The 22,651-nt window shown below is 42.7% G+C and overlaps 1 protein-coding gene across 1 annotated transcript in view; it reads right to left on the reverse strand.

Annotated features, from left to right (window-relative positions):
• The window catches only part of LOC118913449 (T cell receptor alpha chain MC.7.G5-like), a 582,985-nt gene that overhangs the window by 22,726 nt on the left and 537,608 nt on the right, over positions 1–22,651 (reverse strand). The window contains exon 5 of the mRNA XM_057489042.1: positions 21,590–21,636. Within this exon, the coding sequence (XP_057345025.1) occupies positions 21,590–21,636 (47 nt within the window). The remainder of the gene's footprint in view (positions 1–21,589; positions 21,637–22,651) is intronic.

Here is a 22,651-nt window from a genome sequence, read left to right on the forward strand (position 1 = left end):
CGTGGATGTTTTATTGCCCTTGTCTAACTTGGATTAACACATAGTCTACAGGCACACACCTGATCATCTACATTTGCTCTCTTACAACACTAAACTATGTTTTCCTCCTTTATCTTGTATCTACCTACCACTTCAGCATTTTATTAAAAATAATAATAATAAAGAGAGAAATGTGGTATCCACATATAAATCAAGTATAAAAACCAAATGAGTATTCATATTTGAACTGACTGTTTATAGTTCATAATGCATGAGCAAAACCGAAAGTTTCTGTGATGACTGCCCTTGTACTGTTCACTATGTAACTTATTCATTATGTAAGAATTTGTTCTACATGTAAGAGCTTGTTTGTTATGCCTCAGAAGATTGGAGACTGACGAAAATTAGGCTTGGGGTGGATTAATGATTGTGCATTGAGCATTGACTCCCCTATACAGAATTTTATTGTCGTTAACAACCATTTGATCAATAAATATGAGAGATGCCCTCACAAAAATAAAAATAAAAAAAATAAAAAAATAATAAAAAAAAAGAAAGGACAGACTTCCAATGGTAAAATAAATAAGTAACCGGTATGTAATGTATAGCATAAGGAATATAGTCAAGATATTGTAACAGCTTGGTAGGGTGATAGCTGGAACCTAGAATTATGTATATAAATGTTTTATCACTGTGTTGTACACTTGAAACTAATGTAATGTAATACTGTGCGTCAACTACCCTTCAATAAAAAATAATTATTTAAAAAAAAAAAAAAAAAGAAGCTGAAACACTTGGGGATTTAGACTTAGTTGGGGGTCACTTGGAGCTTTGTTCCACTTCCAAAGGTAACCCCTGGCCCCCGCAGAATCCACACTGTCATGCAGGCCACTGGAAAATGGCATCCTTGCTCCCGCCATTCTCCTTTGGGGGGCATTCACATTACTGCACTTCAGTAGATGACAGTGTGGTTTTTACCAATGCCTATGGCTATAGATCCGCATGAAAATAGCTATTTTACTGAGAACCTATATATATATATTCTCCTCATGTTGAAAGAATTGAACTAGCTGACCTAGCTGTTTCCTTTCGTTCTGAAAACAAATAATATATTTCACATGTGTATAGCATTTACTAATTTAAAAAACACTCCCATATGCATTAGCTTAATTTATCTTTAAAATAATTAGGAGGTGATAATAAATATCTTCATTTTACAGATGAAGAAATTGTGGGCCCAGATGCACTAACCAAGCGAGGTTTAGGAGAACTGGAGGTATTCAGCCAAACTTACTGCCTTTTTCCTTAGGATCGACTCTCTGACTGGGCTGTTTTGGTCTGTTATTTTTGGTTCATCTACATGACTGTTTTTCTCCATAGATATATCTTCTGTACCATTATTTTAACATTTCTTTCTATATCAGAATGCACTTACGTCTGCATAAGCTATTAATTTCTTGACAGTTGGGCCCTACAAATACTGCAGTAAGTTCAATGGACCTCAGAAGCCACATTAAGCCTCCTACTTTAGTGACATATTGCCTGCTTACTGAGTTTTACTGATAATCTTGTCCTGCTCCCCAAGACGAATGTGCCATAAATCACAGCACTGTGCTGCCTGACAACAATACCTGAGTCACCTTGATAATAGATTAATGTGATTAGCACACACCTCTCCTCCTTCATGGGAGCTCTGACTGCGAGTCCCCCTTTGTATTACTGGAATAAAAACTAAGCCATGGAATTAAGTCCATGAAAGGTTCTTTCCAAGGCACAATAGTACTGATGTAGGAGAAGCCTGAGAGGAGTCCAAGTGATATTCCCTAGATAATTCTGACATTAATTTCCTTCAAAAAGTAATCTAGTTTTACCGGCCAAAGTTTATCTTTGATCCCCATTTGTAGTTAGAAATCAACACTTGTACACAATCTCATTTTACTGGCAAATTGCCCCTCTTCCTGTAGGTAATCCTTCTTTCTTTTATCACTTTAACATATTTAAAAAATTTTGTGAGCACAGACTGGAACATGGGCTATGGTTGGGATAATAGGGATAGGGGAAGAACACATTTTTTCCATTTTGTTTTAATGGCCTTCATCACTAAAGCCCAGTTCTCCTTGAGTTAAAGAATAAGGAGACATTTTGTCACCTTGCAGTGTAAGACAGCAGGATAAGGATAAGCATTATGATCCATAACAACCAGATACTTACTGACACTCACTGATACAGTGGTTCCTTTCCCAAAAGTCAACACATTTCCTGCTTGGTAGGCACAGTGAAATGAGGCCCTGCAAATACCTCAGACACCCACTCCTTTGCTCTACCTCATATACCACCACAAACAAGAGAAACTTGTATTCTGTCCTTGCCCTCTGTGAGGCACTCAGCATTCGGGTATGCAGTAACAAAGCTCTGTTACTCTGTGAAAAGGAGGGTAGATGGTGCCAGGTCCTCTGCTCACTCAATAACTATTCACTGAACACCTTGTGTGGAAGGTGCTGTACTAGGCATGGGGGATACAGTGGAGAGCTCCTCAGATACTGTCCTTGTCCACCACCCATAGCTACTTACAGTATGGGTGGCACACATAAACAGGTACCTAGACAATATAATGTCAGATGATGAAAGTACATGAATAAAATCAGGTTGAGTAATGGGGAACAGAGAACCACCAGGTGGTGGCTGTGTTTGGTGGCTTGTTAGATTGGTTGGGCAAGAAAGGTCTCTCTGAGAAGATGCCATCTGTAGTGAGATCCAGGCACGGGGGAGTTTGTCATCACCTCCGTTTACAGATAAGTAAATTGTGGGCCTGAAAGATCATAGCTCGGCTCCAAATCACACAGCATCAGCTATGGACATGGATGCTTAGATCATGCCTTCTCTCTGCTGAAGTACTAGATTTAGTTCTACCATGTAAATTCCTGGTTAGAAGAGATAAGTGAACTTGGGGTGTTATCTGTTAACTGGAAACTGTGGCACTGTCACTGAGGGTGTCAAGGTGGTAAGAGGATGCCAATTGGAAGGGAAGATGTTGGCATCTCAGAGTGAGTTTTTCTGATGGAGCTGGCCACCAAAATGAGGAGACTCCTTCCATTCTGCTTCCCTATTAAGTTAGAACACAATGCAAGCCCTTGCCTGGCATAATGGGCCCTTTCAGGTCGGGGGTGGATAGGGCATGGAGAGTGCTGTGCTCCCCATTAAATTTGAATCAGTCGAGGGCACTGGGTAGTTCACTTAGATCTCAAAAAAAGCTTGTTACATGTATCAAAAACAAATCAAATTCAGAATACATGGCAGTACTTACTAAGATTCACCTTTAACATGGTTCCCCTTCCAAAAACCAGCTTCTGGGAGCTTGTAAACTCCACAGTGATCTATTTCATCACAAAAACCAAAGGGTGCTTCATTTTCAAGGACAGAATTCTTCCGGGGCTCTCTCACTTGGCTGAACCCAATTCAACACTGAGGTAAACTCAAGAAAAATCTTAAACTCACATGCTCTTTGGGACAGTAGGAATCCTCAGAAACCATCTACTACCAGCTCCAAAACACACATTTGTCTCCTAAGTGATCAGGTTTTTGATGATCTCCAAGGACAACCTTTCTCACCAATTCTCATGTTCTATTTTCTTGTAATTAAAAGGGCTCTCCTTATATCCGCATTCAATCCTTTCACTGTCATAGCTGACATCCATTAGATTTGCTTACCCTCAAGTTTACCCTCCAGTGGAATTTTTCATAAAACTGACTTTTAAAAAGTTTTGAATCATCTGACCACCCATCCTTCTTAAAGAGATTTCATATATATTATTTCATTTGGGTTTCACAAACTTTGAACTGGACAGAACTGGAAGCATAATCTTGTTAGAGATGAACTAAGAGCTTGTGCAGCATTCCTGTGGTCACACAGTTGTCGAGCGGCTGAGCCGGGTGCACATTTTCTTTTGGCTCCTAGTTGAATGCCTTAGTGATTTATTTTGTACACGTTCAAGTGTTGATAATATCACCTTGCCTGTCAAGTCTCCCTCCCTTCCTTTTGCCTTTCCCCACTGAAAAAGACAGTATCATCAACAACAAAACACTATGACTCCTGCTATGCCCTCCCCCAACCAAAAAATCCCCAAAGAAACGTGCAGTTCAATTCTTTTTTGGAGCAATGTCTTTTTAATGCTCTCATGCTTTCTGTGAACCAGGAGATAAGAGTTACCAATATTTCAGTTGCATTAATTGGGAAAAATGAGGACCAGAGGAGATAAATCAGAATGCTGGTTATAGAGGCTGCAGCCTGGGACAGACAGCAATATATTGAACCCTAGAAAACATGGTTCCTTGCCCTGCTATTGTGACCATGCTCAAATCATTTAACAATTCTGAATAGAGAGAATCATCATTTCCCACCTACTCAACTTCTTGAGACAATCAGATAAGAGATGTGAAGAAAAAAGGAAAAATCCTTCTTTCCTTTCCTTAAGGAAACAGACCCTAAAAAATATTAAGATAGCAATTTCTTTTATCCTCTCTGAATTTGCACATACATATATATGTGTTTATGCATAAGAACAAGACTAAATATTTTTAAGGCAAGTTTGAGACAGAGTAATTTGGGCCAGTTTAGAATTGATGGCTAGGCTCCTGCTTCAATGTTGGAAACAGACTTGTGGCTCAAGCCCGGTACTCACTTGGTTTGACTGTCATCCTTGTTCTTCCTCCAAAAGTTAGCTTTCTTCCTGCAGCGTTGGTCACATAGTGATTTGAGGCCTAACAAATACCAGAGGGACCAAGGAAGTCACATTCCATAGATACTTGTCAGAGCACACTTCCTGAGGCCTTGGCAAAGTGGAGGAGTTGTGACATTTAGGGTAATACTGTCTCCTGGTGCTGTACCCACTTTATAGAGTTGGAATGCTTGTAAGTAGGCATATAATTGGGTCTAAAGCATTCATATATTTACTTACTTTTCTGCTTTGGCTGTTTGGCCCTATATCTATTAGTGAAGAAAACAGCTCTGAACCATAACTTTACTCAGGGGCCCATTTGACCATTTCTAACCCACAAAGGAACTGAGAGCAGGAAGGCTAATAAGCTCTGGGTACCTTTAATGTCAGGCTGATGAATACACTCATGCATAGGCATGCACTTCTAGGGTCTCCATATTCAGTTTAGTGCCCAAGGAAGACCCCAAAGAGAGGACAGATACTTTAGTCCTGGGTCCACCGAATTGCTGTGCATTGTGGATCAGCTTTACTGTCTTTGTTAAGTTTCAGACCCAGACTCCCTCCAGTTATTCCAGAGTCCATCCATTGGTGAGGCTGGTATGAAGGAAGGAGGTAAGGAGGCTTTGGGGAGGAGTTTACAGAGTATGATGGAGAGGTCTTCTTTCATTCTTGATAAGAAAGGATTACAGTAGTTGATGGAGTTTCTAACAGGGAGTTGGCCAAGAATTGTCAGGCTCAGGAGAAAGAAATCCTGTGAGTCTGTCCTCCAACTTGGCATGCCCACTATGGGCTGAGGGCCATGTGTGGGTCAGATTGGGTGTTTCAGGGTGCCTCACACACTCTGGTGGGGTTGCCCTTCTCCTTTGCCTTTGGTGGGGACCAACACAGTCTCCTCTCAGATTTTCACCTTCCTTAAAGGGACCCTCGGTTTTCTTGACCTTCCACTTCTCCATCTTACTCTACCTAGGAAGGAGGGTCCTCCAGGAGAGGCAATACACATGTTCCCTTAGTTTCAAGACTAAGGGCATTTCTTCATCTCCCTTTAAATTTCTTCAAAGTAATGTTTCCCTTGAGTAGAAAACAACCCACTCACCAGCCCCAACGGTCAGCTGAGTTCCTCTTCCGAAGTACAGCTTCTCCAAGGACGAGCCTCTGTCGACACAGTGGTGGCCCCCTTTACGTGAACTTGGTCCTAATATTCCCCACCCACTCACTCCCCACCCTGGGGCATAGGATTGAAAATTTGCCTCCATCCTTTTTAGGTGACTGAAAGTCTCTTTCTTGTGCAGCTGGCAGTCTCAGCTGGACAGTCAGGTCTCAGAGGCTCTCTCTCAGGAGGCATATGGTCTGTGGTAACAATAGTCTTCCCATCTTCAGAGGCCCCTCCCGTTAGAAAGCAATTACACATCCTTTTGAGAGTGTTTAAATTGGACGGAACTTCACTTTCCTGGCCCTATTTCCCAGTATAAAGGGCTGCTCACTTACTTGGATTGACATTATGTTTGGATCCCTTTCCAAAGTGGAAATTGTGAAAACTTCTATAGACTAGATCTGTCCTTGGCAAAATCACCTCATTTCCCTCAGCAACCTCTATCCTCCTGCCAGGCATTCTCCTTTTCTCTCCTTTCTCCTTTTCTTCCTTGTATTCCCCTTCTACTTTCCCATCTACTGCACTGGGAAATCATACTCCACTACTTTCTTGGCATAAAAACTCCAAATAACCTTTAGCTTGTGTATAATTTGACGACCTATTTCTATGGCTATTAAAAAAATAAAAATAGAAGAAACAGGTCTGAGCTCACCTTTTTGTTCTCTAAGCTTGAGTCATGGGCTCTTAGCACTTAGAGTTGAAAGGGAGCCCAGAGATGATTCAGTCCAATAGCCACAAAGGCATAGAAATCCCTTCTCTAACATCCGATGGTTAGCCTTAGGGACCCAGCGTGTAGCTCTCCAGGGAAGAAACGCTCTGCCCTTCACCCAGCAGCCTTTTCACTGCAGAATGGTTATGCTTGTTCAGAAAGAGTCCACTGGAAGCTGGGACACATCTCCCAAGTGCTGGTTTTGATTTTGCCTTCTGTACTATAACCCTTTCCTCAACTGCACGGCAGTTCCCCAAATATTTGAAAAAAAGTTATATGTCATCTTAATGCAGTCCAGTGACATTGTCTCTCACCTTTTTTGGGACACTAGCATAATTTCAGATGGTTATTTTTAATTTCAGGTAGTTATGTATAATTTCAGATCTGACCATGAATCCCATGCCCTCAACAAATTTATCATTGTGAAGGCGTACCTGAGGAGGAGAGCCATTCTCCCTAAGAGGAGGTGAGAGAGACAAGTGAGGCAGGCCCATTGCACTCCCCTGGTGACATTGCTCATCATCATACCCACCATTTTGTTTTAAAATTATTCTGATTTTTCCCCTCCCACTTACTGGCTCTTACAGTTACTGTGGTTCCTGCTCCAAAGGTGACCGCATAGCTGTTAGAGCCACAGTGCTAGGTCTCCATACGCAGACCTCAGGAGCCCAATTAGGGGGGTGGGCCAGCGGCAGGCAGGCTGCCCGAGGGCTTGCTTTGCCCACTGTGCTCCGAGCCCTGGGGCAACTGTTTTAGCCTCTTGCTTTGTTTTTCACTTTCACACAGTTTCCTCGACTGTGGGAGTGGGGGTGACAATATCTATCCCAGAGGATTGTTAGGAAGGTTAAAAGAGTTGAGGAAGAAGAGGCTTCCTCACAGTACTTTGCACATAGCAAGTACTCAATAAATGTTAGCTACTAGATTATCATCATGACTGTCTAATTATTTTCATCTTTAAAAACACATATTTTAATTTGTCACATCTCCTTTCTGAAATCCTGGACCTTTGTAGCTACTTTACATACAAATGCTCTTTTGTCAGTGAATAAAAGTAGCAATAATTAAAATTTGGGAATTTTCCTCAAACCATCCCAAGAATATGGTTGGAAGTTTCAGAGTGTTTACTGAACCTTAGGATTTTACTATGTTTTCTATCTGTTCAAGAGACATATGAACGGGGAATGATAAATTATTATGGGTGTGGATCCAAAACACTAATGAGCTCAAAACAAATACAGATTGGTGAGGAACTTAGGATAATAAGTTGGTGACTTTTTCTTGCAGATAATTATAACTTACTTGGCTTTATACTGAGTTTGGTCCCAGATCTGAAGTAAAACTTGTTCGAGCTATACACCCTGTTTACCGTCCTTACAAAAAGTCTCTTGGGACTTGGTTACTCAGAGGTGACTAAACAAGTTAGGCCAGGGCTAACCCAACACCACCAGCTTTTTGCTATTTTCCTAGAAAATCCAAAAAGCACAGTGAGGAATGAGCCTAGAAGACACATTCATTATTATAGACAGGCAAGATAAGGCCAACTGATTTTCTCTAGTGGTTTTATCAATTTCTTTTCTTTAGATTTCTGCTTGGGTTCATTCTTGTGTCTCCTGTGCTCCATGGACACAGTTTGTGAAACAAGGACATGGGATATAAATGCTCTTTACCTTTTTCTTTTCCTAATTACAAATGAAAATTCTCCTCGGGTGGGCTGGATTGTGAGGAGAATCCTATTCTGCCTTTAGTTCCAGGGCTAACTGGAAGTTCTCTCCCTGAGTCTGTACCTGAATCGGTGTTGAGCTCGGTAACTTGACTAGCTTCTCATAATGACTTTCTGAGCCAGAATGTACAACTAGCTATATTCTGTATGTATGACCTACCAAGATCACAATATCCTATCTGTCAGAGTATATGTAGCCCAATATTCATTACATAACCAAATGTACTTTGACATCCATCCACATCGACACTCCTCTCTGAGCCCCCACAGTGAAACTGTGTGCTTTGGTGCTTTTTTTTTTGCTTTCTGTTTGCATATTCCCATTAGCAAGGGGTAAAAGTAAAGAGGCTGCAGTTGGGCTGTCATTTGCAAGTCGAGAAGAAACATTATTTATGGGCAAAATATTTTGCTGACAATTTCAAGAGAAAGGAAACCTCAGTGCCAACAGTTAGACACCCACACAGTTTGGATTTAAACAAATCTCAACAAATGAACCCAGTTATGAGAAATAAAATAGAGGTGACTTTAGTCTAAGCCAAGTAATTATAATATTACGCAGTTTGGAGGGCCAGGGGCTTACTTGTTCTTGCTTGTAGAAATGATAAGCAGTGTGTTACAGGAATGCTTTGCTGGAAGGGTACCAGAGAACTATAGAAATGGAGCTTCATTTAAATATCTTAAATAGGCACCTTTTGTGTTTAGCAACTTAAATAAAAATAAGCTAGAATAGGCTAGAAATACAGCTGGCCAACTAGATGTGGTTTAAGATAGTTCCTGGTAAAACCATCTTACAGCATTTTGCCTGGTTCCAGTAAAACTATTATGAGAAACAGAGGTTCCCTTTCTGGAATCTGTTCTATTATTTGGCAATTCTGGGTTAGAATAGCTTCTTCACTCATTTTCATGAACTCTTATTCCAAACCTAGCAAAAAGGCTTCTCTTTCTCTTTGGTCTTTGATAAATAACTCTCTTCTTATGTTACCCGTTAAGTATATGTTGTGTCTCTCCCCCACTCTCAACCCCCACATATTAAGTTACATAAATGTACAGAATACATTTAAAGATGAATAAATCAGTGCAAATAGTATTGAATTGTGGTGGCCTACCAGGTACAACAGTCAGTTGGGTGCCAGATCCAAAGGTCAGTTGCCAGCTTGAACTAGAATAAATACTGTGATATGCCCAGCAACAAAAACCAGATCAAACTGTCCAGGTTGGCAGAGCACAGAATAAAGAGTTGGCAACTGCTTTATGAACTAGACCTGTATCATCGTCACTCTACGTTTTATCTGGAGTAACCAAATTACCTATCCACAAATCATTCATAAATCCTCCTTTGTCTTTACAATCGCATTTTCTTTTAGGGAATTTTTGCTTTCCACTTTCTACCACATAGTTCTAAGCATCAAATATATGCTTTCAATAGAGTAAGTGTTCTGTGATTTTAGAGGTCAAACCGGCATTCACATCTTTTCATCTAAAAAGACTCTCAAAGCCCAGGACAGAGAATATTTCTCCCCCACGCTGGGCATCACTGGAATAGGCCACTAAGAAGCTGCCCAAGTCCTTGAATCCTCTTTAGATTGAGTCTACAGGATCTACATTAGGTATAGAGCTGGCATTATTCATTTAATCTGGCCACTAATTTGATATTGATTAGGTAATTTTATATGATCAAACTATCTAGAAAATGTATTTTTTCACTTCACTTTTAGGCTGTTTCCTTTCTCATGCCTGAAGTGTACCTATGTTGATTTAGCTGCTAAAACACTTTAAAACTGCAACAAAAATCAATTTTAATATTTCCTAAAGTAGTGAGGGTGATGTAAAAGGATATACTCAAGAGAAATCAGGATATGGATCATCATATCTGAGGGAACCAATGGGATACATCTTCAGAATGTAAGTTCCCTGAGGGCAATATCACACTGGGTCTGTTTCCAGGTGGGTCCCTGGTCTGAGCACCAAGATGGGTGCACAAAATTGCTAATCTGACGAGTACTGTGACTTCTTAAACTTCAGCCCAAGGCAATTCACAATAGAGACAAGTCCAGCAAACTGGAGACTAAAGTTACAACCCTAGCTCCACTGTAGACAGGCTGTGGGGCTATGATCATTCTCTTCCCTGGCCCTCAGTTTCTTCAGAAGTGGAGACAGTCAGAAAGGATGAATTTAAGAGTTCTCTTTGCTCCATGAGGCTATGTTGTACAGGGTTTTGGCCTAAGGTCTCAGAAATAGAACATGTCCCACAGTACTCATGAATAAACTTTTTTTTAAAAAAGTGACTTTCAGTCTTTGGCAGAGGCTAGTCACAGTTATTTTGATCAGGGATCATTATTTACAAAGTTCCTTTTATAAGTTGACATTATTCCAATAAAAAAGAATAATGCCTTAGAGGCTAGTTAAGGAATTAGAAGTCTTGTCACTGATTAGTGTCTATATCTAGGGCTACAGATCCAAGCTAATACCCCAATTAATCAGTCACACATCTTTAGTCTCACCACATATACCCTGGGAGCAATTTCAGAGACGCCCCTCTACAAGGACCATTTTGCACCAAGATGTCAGATCCTAGCCAGTGAGAGTTATGTCCTCTTATTCAAAGCTCGTTCACTATAAACATTCTTCATATAGTGCATAATTGGGTCTAATTCAGCCCTTAATCCACAGACATTGCTTAATCCAGGGATATACTTTTATACTTACTGGGCTTCACAGATAACTTTGTTCCCTGTCCGAAGATAAACTTTCCTCCCTGGTTATAATTCACACTGTGTGATGTATCCTGTCAAAAACACATCCAATCTTCCTGAACACATTTCTAATCCTCCACCTCAAAACCCACAGCATATCCCTCCCACACCACAGCATGAATCGTGGCTATACTTCCTATTATAACTTTTTTCCTTAGAAGGGGAATATGGCACTTACACAGAGGACTGATAGAGAATAATGAGAATTCCCATTCATTTAAAAGTGTTTCTATCCAAACTGATCTCTCATTTTTGCTTAATGGCTCTCAGTATTGCTGTTCAAGGAAATGGTTTCCTTTCAAATATGCTTCTCATGGGCTCAGCTAGAAACAGTTGGCACACAGGGGTTAAAATTAAGGGCAGGTGAAGCTCCAGGGAATCAGACTTACCTGGGATCACCACAACCTGGGTCCCTGCTCCAAAACTCAATTTCCCCCAGCTGTCAGTTGTCACACCAAGACAAACACCTCTACAAAATGGCTTCCCTGGAGAAGACAGCTGCTAAATGAAGACAAACTGCCCATGGGGAAGCAATCTTGCTACAAAATGAGGTAACTGCATGATATGAGATAGAAGCTTTTAACCCACTCCTCTTCTTTCAAGATGCCGAGGATGATGTGTGTCAAGAGCTGCACTTTCTGGGCAGCAGAGCCAGAGGGTGGCACTGCTGGGGCTAAGGAAGCCTGGGCCCTGGATCTAGACTTTGCAGTGAGAGGAACCGTCGGCCTAGGAGTGTACCTACCTAACGCCATGCCCAGCTGGGCCGCGGGAGCGCAGATTACAGCTGATGCACGGCTCCCTCTCACTTAAGTAACTAGGTGCTGGGACTTCACGAATCTACCAGGAAAACTGTTCTAGGATCCCTGAGCTCTGTTCCTGTTGGAACTTTATCAGTCACTGGCCTCTTCCTTGCCTTAGTTGCCTCAGCTTTTAAGTCTAGGAAATGGGGATACTTCTGGAATCTCCTTCTGAGCAAGAATTGCCATCAGATGCTTTTACTTATTGGAAGTTTGAGAGAGCAGATGGACTCCAGGGCTGGGGTTTTGGTGGGCGCCTGGTGGGTTTCTGACTTTCTGCCCCTCCCGGAGTTCCTTCAAGGTTGAGGAAGATGACCAGGCACTGGGCCTTGGTCTGCTCAACCCCTTTCGTGTCCTTCTGACCCAAGGACACCCCTGTGGAAAAGACAGCAGGTCTTCCTTTTGGAGATAATCGTATTCAGTGAACAATTCAAATTATATGCCACTTACTTGGCTTGACAAGCAGCCTTGTCCTCTTCCCAGAGATAAGGAGAAACTTTGTCTTTCTGCACAGTTATTATCTCAGCATTAAAAACCTGCCAACTCAGCTTCCCCTTCATGGAGGCCTCTCGAGAAGGGAAACCTGCAGTGTATTTCCTCCAAGTTTATTCACATGGGTCTGTGATTTTTCCTCCCTGAACAAGCCATCCCTCCCACTCCTTCCTCTCCCATTCCACCTCCCTCTCCATCCTGCTTCTGAGGTCACAGCGGACCCAGGCCTCATGCTGAGCACAGGCTCATTTCCTCTCCCACCTAACTGTACTTACAGGGCAGCACAGATAATCTGGTTCCATGACCAAAGATCAAATTCTGGGCATAGTTATTCCCACAGTGCCACTGGGCTCTGCAAAAACCCCCTAGGGCACTGCCCCTACCCCCCCTAACCCCCAGTCTCAACACCACAAACAACCCAGGACTAAGGACCTGTGTTTTTGGCTTCAGGATGACAAAGTTTGTTCTGTCCTGTTCTCAGAACAAAGGGAGGTTTGGGACATGCCAGGCAAAGATTCCAGAACTGAACCCAGCAACCCCGGTGTCAGTGGCTCTGCCTTCATGAGCCAGTTTTTACACAGAGAGAGGCTCTAGGGGCTGGAAAGAGGCTTAAAGAGGTTCTCTCCTTTTTCCTGCCTCCAGGCAGGGCTGTACTTCAATCACCCCTGTTGCAGGGTGTCAATCTTCTTTCAAAAACCCTCTAGAGAAAGTGCTCTGGGAGCTACTCCTGACAGCTCATTTTCACTGTTCAAAAACCTATTAGGAAGGTTTTACCACTAATCTTGCTCCCTTCCTCTTGCAGTATTAGCCACGTCCTGCAGCCTAAATCCTGGTGGAGCTGGAGCACACAGTCCCTCCAGCTTTTACCTAATGAGTCCTTTCCCAGATTGAGATATGTGACTCAGTGCCTACCTTACCCTCAACCTCTTCTCTTCAATATTAACTGCCCCAATTCACCTCTATAGTCTTTACTGATTCTTCATCTCCAGGCCTGAGAGCTTCATTTAGGGGCTATTTTCAGACAATTTCAGGCTATTTCTCATGAGCTTCACTACCCAAGGGAGCAGAAGGACAATTCTGGGACAAGCTGCTCTTCCCTGTGAAGCTCCCGTCTCCCCTGTCCCTGTCCCCCACATGGGGAGCCTGTGTCATGGGGCACATTGAAGGAAGTCATGTGGGACTCAGCATGGTAGGGGGGTGGTTGCTGCAGCCCTCGCCTGGTCTTGTGAGCCGAATCGCTGGTCCAAGGGTGTGTGTGTGTGTGTGTGTGTGGCCTCAGGAGCTCCTTCAGAAACACAGCTCTCTACAGAAATATCTCTGTAGGCACTATAGAAAGTGCCTCTGACACTTGGATGATTTTGTATTTAAATTAGCCAGGATTCTTTCTATTTCCACTTTGACACTTTCAAATTCCAGGTGAAGAATTTCATAGAGCAGGCTGACATGCTCCCCCTCCCACCATGCCAACTCTTCTGATGCATGACAGAGCCTTGACAGGAGGTCCCGAGGGGTAAGACAGAAGCTCTACTGTGCATTGGAGATGATGTTTATCATTATTATTAATAGCTAGGGTTTAATGAGCTCTTTCTATGTTTTGGGCACTATGCTAAATACTTTAGCTGTATTAGTTTATTTGATCCTTAAAATAACTCAACAAGGTAGGTATATTTTTATCCTTGTTTTATAGATGGGGAAACTGAGGTTCAGAGAAGTGAAATAATTTGTCCAGGGTCACACAGTTAGTAAAAAAAAGAGTGGAGCCAGGACTTGAATTTATGCATTTTTTTTTTTGTCTCCAGAGCTCATGCTATACTGTCTAATCCATATAACTTGGGTTCAGAATGTCCAGAGGGGACACATGGCATCTCAGAGATGCCGCAGGAATACAGTAAGTGCTGAGTCTCATGTTCTATAGCAGAAATTTGATTCTCAAACTAGATGTCCAAAGTTCTAGTGGTTCTCTTCAGAGATTTAAATTGCAGCAGAGTGGTGGGTCATGGTGGTGGCCAAAGGAAGTATCTGATAGCAGCAAGGGTTGCTAAACTTTGGAACTGACTGCAGAGAGCAGCTGAGGAATTTCCGGTCCTAGACCATCAGACAGAGCCAAAGCACATCCCATATGGCCAGGGAGCATGCTGGGAAGCCTGGTCAGGGGTGGTGGGACACAGTGTTCCCTCTGGAAGTCCTTCCTGACATTCTCATTGCCTTAGTTATTTTTTATATTTCTATTTCTTTGCAAATGTTGCATATGCTCCTGAGAGCCCCTCACCATGAGCCACAGCAAGAGCATGCATGTGTGTGTATGTGTGTGTGTGCGTGTATGTGCATATTATTTCAAAGCAGAGAAGGAAACAACTCTCTTTGGCCCTAGGGAAAGAACATTAATAAAGAGCCCGAGCAGATGCACAGGATTAAAATATTTTTCAAACTAATGATTTGATTGATTGCCCCTAAAGGCCCAGCTGAAGAACACAACTTACTTGGCTTCACAGTGAGTGTGGTCCCATCCCCAAAGGTTAGCTGGCCTGCATTGGTGTTACACAGTGTTCAGTGCTATTGCAATAACCTTGATGGGGCCTCTAGGAAGACAGGTGGAGGTGGAGGAGGCAAGCAGGAAAGCAAAACCTAAAATGACTGCCCGTGGCCAAAACGATCTCCTTGTAATTAGGTTAGAATGTGTGATGAATACTAACACCTAGCAACTTCCCAGCCCAATTCTACTTGCCATAATTTTCCTTGAAAGAATGGGCCTTGGCAGGAGCACCTCCTGGGAAATTTCACTCAATGTGGTTACTGCTTGGTCCCTAGGGATCCTGTCTTGTTTGTTATTCCTGCAGGCCCTTTGTATATTTTCATCTAATTCCTGCCTTTCCCCCACTACTTTCTCTGGGCCTTCCTCTTTGTGGAGGTTCACATATTTTCTCAGGGAGAGACAACATGGATATTAAAAGCCAAGTACAATGCCCCAGGGAGTATGTGCATTAATAACCTTTTTTTCCCAACTGGTATCGGGAACCACCCAACACAAACCAAGCAAAGAAAACACCACCTGCATTTTGACAGCTTCTGCATGATGGAAGACAGACTTCTTGGGAAGAATAATTAGCCAGAAAGAAGAACTTACTTGGTGTGATCAAGAGTTTGGTGCCCTTCCCGAAAGTGAGTTGGTAACTCCCAACCCCGGAGTATGCACAGAATTTCCTTTCTTTGCAAAAACCCTCACAGCACCGGAGCAGGGCTGACAGAGCTCAGACTGAAATAAACAGACGGCCGGCAAAAGAGAACGGCTGTTACAGAAGCTTGCTGTGAGCAGACCATCTCTCAGGAGTCCCCAGAGATCTGGCTGGACTTCAGAGGTCCTCTAGTCCACCCTCCTGTCTCCAGCCACCGTGTTTTTTGACCAAGGACCTGTCTAGTCTTTGAGAGCCCCTAGGAGGGTGGCTCTATTTTGCTAACAGCCTTTGCATTCAAGCAATTCCTCCTCCTCTCCTCCTAGCAAATTGGAATCTACAAACTACAGTCTGACTTCTTTTAGTCTAGAGCTTCCCTCCTTGAAGGCAGGAGATTTCATGTCAGTGCAGTCCTAATAGAAGCTCATCACAACACACCAAACCAGTCCTAGTGGGTCCCCTTTGAGGAGGAAACTAATATTGAAGGAAGGGGATCAAGGTGATTATTGGCTTTATCTGTAATTTGAGTTGTTTTCACAATGAGAAAGCCTCATGTATTATGTAGGCAAATTTTAAAATTAATAACATCATAAAATAGAAACCCACAATCTATTTAATAATAGCTCTTGGATCCCAGACAAGCCTTCCTGTGCTCCCCAGGCTAAAGAGTCTCAGGCCTTCTGTCCTAGGGTTCTGATCTCCTGGGACCAGAGGAGGGAACTGAGCCTGGATGTGAGGTCTGAGCAAGCTTGGGGGCACTGAGGCCAGGGTGAGGCACACGTGCTTACCCATGATTGTCTGGTCGGCTTGTGAATTAACCAATGTAACCTGCTCATCTTCCTGCTTAGCACTAACTTCCCAGCTGCTAGCAGACCTTTCTTGGAGGCAAAAGTGTTACTTAGGTACACTGTAAAAATCCTTTAAGGGAAGAAGCCATTGCTGATCAAAATTAGGGATGGCCAGGAACACTTACTTGCTATCACAGAAAGTCTTGTGCCCTCTCCAAAGACAAGATGCCTGCCTCCAGAATCCCCACAGTGATTGCCTCCATAACAAAAACTCTGAATGCTGAGACACAGTGTTTTTCTGGATATGTCCTCTTGTTAATCTTTTCACCTGGTAGAGTCACCCAGAAATTTCCCCACTTAACCACACTTTTTTTCCCCCCTTAGCTCATCTTTGCCTCCTTCTCCATGTTCTCTACAAACTTTTAAAATTAAGATGCCTCTGGCTTTGACTATCTACTCTGCTATACATGGAGTTGTGGCCCAGGAATGCATTTCTGAACTGCCTGAGAACTTTTAGCTTATTGTTAGCCTGTGGAAAATATTCCAGAGGAAACCCCTGTCTCTGGCCTCATCGTGAACTCTTTGCTGTGCTAGAAATAACAGAGTGGCTACTTTTCCTAAATGAAGAAAAGGATTTGGAAAACAGCACAGAATGAGAAGGCTCAACATAAAATGCTGCTCTTGGCTGACATACCATCTCTATTACTTCTGGCATTAAAGTAAGCTCTTAAAAAAGTCATCTCCTGCCTATCCCCGGAACAAGGGAAATGAGAAGGCATGGGGCATCAGAGCCAGGAATGTTGGAGGCCAAACAGAGAAAAGTGGGTCTTTTATGAAGTAGAGGGGTCATGGGTAGGCTGGGGTAATTTCCAAAACCACATTGTTTGGAGCCAGAAATCACACTGGGTTTAACAATGTGTCCAAACAAAGTCCACTGGGAACAACCCTGGGGTGGTGTGGTGGTGGTGGTAGGGACTTGAAGATGGACTCTGGACAATGTTTCTCTCTTCATAATACATAAACAGTGAAAAAGGTAACTGATATTTAAGTTGCAGAGAGTTGGCAGCAACTTTCCCAGCTCTACAGGGGAAAGAATTTAGTATTCGGCTAAGCTGCAGAAGGGCTAAGGACTAGGTCTCTGTGAGAGCAGAAGGCCCAGGACCTATAGGCCACCCTCATGTCTTAGAGCCTAAGAAACTTCTCCACCCAGCACCTAAACCACTTTTAACTCAATGGGATTCATTTTCAGAAAATCACATGAACAGCACTTACTGGGAAGAACATGAAGTTGTGTCCCTTTTCCAAAGATGGTTTTGTATGAATTTTGTTCACACTGTGATTAGGGCTGTAACAAAAACTCCTAGTGATGCTTCTTAGGAAAGGTACAAATCCTTGATGGCTATTTCACCTTCATTGGACTTAACAGATTCCTACATTGTCTCCTCTACTATAGTAAATTGGCCTTATTATCTCTTCAGCCATCTTTCTCTGTCTCCTGGTTATTGTGCTTGAATTTTATGCTGTTAATTGCAAATGTGCAGAGAGGAAACTGGATGACCTCATTTGGCACTGAGGGAGACTTATAAAAGCAACAGTTCAACAAACTCCTTTGAGATATCAAACACAATTTTGTTGTGGTAGGCAAAAAATGGCTGGGTGGACAGTCACTGACCTAGAAATCCAGTCTTCAGGGCCCAAAGAAAGACAGGCGCAGGAGGCGGCCACATTACAGACACCTGAATTTCCACCTGAGCTAGAATGGCGTCACATAACCCCTCTTCACCGTCACCATCGGCTCCGTTCTAGAGTGGCCACATCACCAAAACCAGAAGACACTCCACTTAGGCCAGCCACACGCTAGCTGCACTCACTATAGCCCTGCCCTGGATGGAGGTGGAGGGGACCATTCATTTTGGCCCAGAGGGATCCCAGTTCTTTCAGGATATGTTCTCCTTTCATAGTCGATGGATATGGTGTCTCACCACTAAGAGATGGACACTTCATGCTATTACCACCAGCCCTGACTGGGTCCTTGTTTGACTCATCAAGAACCAAATCCCACAGTCTCCTCCTCATTGTCTACCTGACCCCCAAAATGCTCTTGATTACAGTAATTAAAAGAGATCAACATGGGCTGGTTATGTTTACTAGATCTAAAGCAAACTCATGGAGTTGCCTGGTTTGTTCTCTTGTCTTTGGGCATTTCCCACAGCCAAATCATTAAAAAATAGGCTATTCTATTTTAAAGTTCCTTGGTCATTTCAAAGTCTCAATTTTAACCTGTTTAGAATTTAATAACCCAGTCAGTCAACTTGACAACACTTGTCTCTTAATATTACTTTTTGGACTGACATTTGGATGGGCCCTGTTATCCTCAAAATGACACTGGAGGAACTGATGCTTCAGGTGTACACCCAGAATGCCAGGCTCCTGAACTCCTTATTTCCATCCTCCCCAGTGAGGTATGTTTAAAAAGTTTTTGCTCCCCATGGAGGAATGGCTCATGAAGCAAAAATCTTGTCATCACACCTGTCATTTTATTTCACTTTGAATTTCCTTTTAGATGTTTTATAAAGCCATCTGGGATCGTCAGTTCATCTCTGAATTGTTCTTTTCCTCCTTCCTTTTTAAAGTAAAGCTATGTTTTTAGTGACATTGACATGTATGAGACTAGATGTGGACATTTGTTAAAATGGGACAATATTTAGGTATCACATTGGATCTTTTAGAATAAATACGTTTATGGGGGTGAGAGACAAAGAAAGTACCTTACACATATTAGAAGTGTTTAAAATGAGGTAGATTCCCAGTATCTCTTTGGAAGAAGGAAGGCTGAGTTACCACATTAAAGGCAATTTGAGATGGTCTTGTTTTGCCTCTCTGCTCTGTTTTCAACAATCATGAATGTTTCATGCATTTGCAAAAGTCATTTCTCAAAAGGTACATTTGTCTACATATTAAATGTCTACTAACTGTACAGGATTTGTTTGGTCACATATAAGTAGAACATGGCCACCTCCTGGGCTTTACCACCAGCTGGGTTCCAGTTTGGAGAAGAGTCTGGCACTGTGATTCCCTCAGCGTTTCCTGTCTTTACTGGTAAAACATCACCAAACGCAAGGCACAGTGGTAAGGGGGCAGTTGGACACTCCATGTTTTTTTCCTGGGTCACTAGAAACTGGCCTTTTATGATAGAAAAAAAATGATTCTGCTGCATAAAGCAAGCCATTTTTATTTAAAAGGATCAAATTTATGAGCTCTTAAGATCCTGTTGCATTTCTAGGTGTAAATCTGGCAAAGCTGAATCAAATCATTTTATAACGACTCTTGCTGTCATATGTGTGAGCTCAGCCTTAGACACACAAGGGTGATGAAGGGATAATGCATTCCTATATCTACAGGGATGTTTTCCAGCTACTGAGCCATCTGAACTCACATCTAGACCTCACCCAAACTCCACAGTCCTATCCCCTGCTCACTGCTCAAATGATTTCAAAGCTTTCTCACTGCGAAATAGTGTCAGCCTAAGAAAATATTTCACCAGGGAAGAATAACAAAAATCCAGTCTTCTCCCAAAGAAGTTTCACCATAGACTCTTATGATGTTTCAGACAGACAAGGGTAAGGATCTGTGACATTTAAGATATTCTAGTCTTGAAATAAATGGAAGAAGTGAACATTATCTGTTATAAGAAAGCTTGTATCCTAAAGGCAAGGATTAGAGCACCCAAGAGCTCCTTTATTACAATGCTGAACATTGCATAGGTTTAATATGTATTCAGTATCAAAGAAGGGAGAGGGGTGAGCCCCCAACGCAGTGATACCAGGCCTTGGTTAACAGTAGACCTTGAGTGATAGAATTTTAAGCTTGGAGAGAGAAGGGGACTGGATCTGGTCCCTGACATGACTATGACTTGTTGATTCTTCATATTTGAAGAGAAAGAGTTCAAAACAGATTTTCTGAAGGCTCAGCCTGGGAGGAGTAGGTGTCCAGAACAAACCAAAAGGACAAATCCTAGGAAAAATGAAAGCGAACGCAAATGTAGGAGATATAGGGGTGGTGTTACCTGGGTCACAGATGTAATACTGAGCTAAGCTGTCCTCTGCCTCTTCCTTGCCCTCCTTCACCCCAGGTCAGCTTTGCCTGACTTCTCAGCAGTCTCCCGAACTATAGCTCTGGAGTCTCTCTTGGAAGAAAAAGAAGACATGGCCTGTAGCAGAAGGTGCCTGGGCCAGCTGACATGCAAGCGTACAAACAACTTGGCAGAGATTGTATCTACATGGGTCAGGGTATGCCTGGAGCTGATATATGGCCTAGAAATAGGATTCACAGAGCAGCAAGGCTGCAGCATTTAGATAGGAACAAGTCTTCCACAGTAGTTTTGCTTCCTGAGATTTTTCCCCTCCTTGGACTGTGGGGTACCATCCAGGAGAATGGGAAATTCTGAAAGCCTGCCATACTGTGGTAGAAAAGGAATGCCCTTTTGAGGTCCCAAGTCAGCCTTCAACTCTCCTTGTCACCAGAGTGGCTGTTATTTTCCCTTTGCCAAGGATACGGAATCCCACTACTCACATACTTGGTTTTACAGAAAGCAGAGTGCCAGCCCCAAAGGTGAGCTTGTTCGCAGATCCTCCATAATTCACACAGCCCTTGGGAGCCTTACAATAACCCTCAGGCAAGCGCATGGTGGGAGGAAGTGAGGATGGGCTTAGTTTTTCCATTCACCTTTAAGTTCTGAGTTCTTTCAGAATGCCTCAGTCCCACCGCCACAGAGGCCTACCTGGCAGGTACCCCCTTCAGCCTCCACATGCCCCTGGCATGCCGTGATGCTGCCTTTTAAGTTATGTCCTTGTGGGGATTGTGCTAAAGCCAGAACCCTGAGTGACTCACCAAAAAGTGACTGGAAACTTTGCTCCCATGCAAGACAGCAGCCAGAGACCTGTGTGTCAGGCAGACAGCAGGCCCATCACTTGTTACCCACTGTCCTTTGTCTGTGAACCTGTCCCTTTTCTCTGAATTATGGAATGGGGCTGGTTCTATCCTCAGAAAAGAACTGTAACCATATCCGAGGGAATTAAATACTCATAACAACCCAGCTTTGCTCTCTTAAAGGGCTAGTTAAGAATTATTCATTCTGGAGGCAACTAGACCAAACAAGAGGGTTGGTGATCACTGGGAGCGAAAACCCCATTTGGGTTAAATGCATTGTCTCTAGCAGGCTGGATTGTCCTTAAAAATATAATTTGTATGCTATATTTTGTGTATTATTCAACCTGTGTCTCCTCCTCCTTAAGCAGTCACATCTCTGATACTTACCTGGCTTTATAATTAGCTTGGTTCCAGAGCCCCAGATCAGTCGATAGCTGCTATCCACACAGACATTAAAACCTTAACAAAAACCTTCACTGTCCTTCTGGGGAGCCTATTAGAGATAAATCTCATAAAAAGTCTGGAGGAAAGCACATAAAACAATGTAGAAATATTGACTATTGAAGATTATTTGCTCATTTAATTACATTTGATTCCCTTGCCCATTAGAGATTCCAGACACAGGTGATGAAATCAAATGACTAAACATCTAATGTCAATCTGTGTCTGTGCATATAAGGAAAGCATAATTCATAACAGTTTTCAAATTGGAGAAGTTGAACTTGCTTCACCTTCCCTGATATTCAAATAAAAATGCCAAAGAGAGAAATAGATCATTTGATTGGAGTTATAATACATTTGATTCTCTAGTGTCTTTGTCTTATTTTCACTGCTGATAAGATTCTAGTGAGAATCACGTTATTCACATACAGATTAAGCTGATTTGGTTTACAGAGAGCTCTGCCCGTAGGAAATGGTGTCCTGTGGCAACATGGACGCGGCAGGTAGAGGTGGGAAAGCTAGCCTGCAGCACCCTGAGCATGTACCAAAGTGAGGTGACTGTTCATGGAAAACCCTTTACAAAATTGCGGCTTGTTTTCCCGTACTTACTTGGAAGGACTTGGAACCTGGTTCCAGCCCCACGTAAGAGTCTCACTGTTGGAGGACACGGTGGTCCCGTGGCCTACAACCCCCCGTGAGCCCAGCAGGGTGCTCTGCCTCCACATCTGGCTACTTTGCTCTTCCTTCCTTGCTGACATCAAATAACTATCAATGGCAAGGATCTGGGGATACATTTAAAACCCAAAGCAGTGAAACAGTCCGTTTTTGTTTAGGTTACGTTTCATCCCCTGCACATTCCTGTGCCTGGAGGTTGCTATGTTTTCAATCACAAGGATGGCGGCTCAAGATAACTCACCCTAAGAAACCAGGGAATCTCAGGCTCTAATCCCAGTTCTGATTCTTTGGGTCTGATTAATTATTTCACTTGCCTGTGCTTTGGCTTTTCTG

Source organism: Manis pentadactyla, chromosome 11 (assembly GCF_030020395.1).
Source record: "Manis pentadactyla isolate mManPen7 chromosome 11, mManPen7.hap1, whole genome shotgun sequence".
NCBI classification, from domain to species: Eukaryota; Metazoa; Chordata; class Mammalia; order Pholidota; family Manidae; genus Manis; species Manis pentadactyla.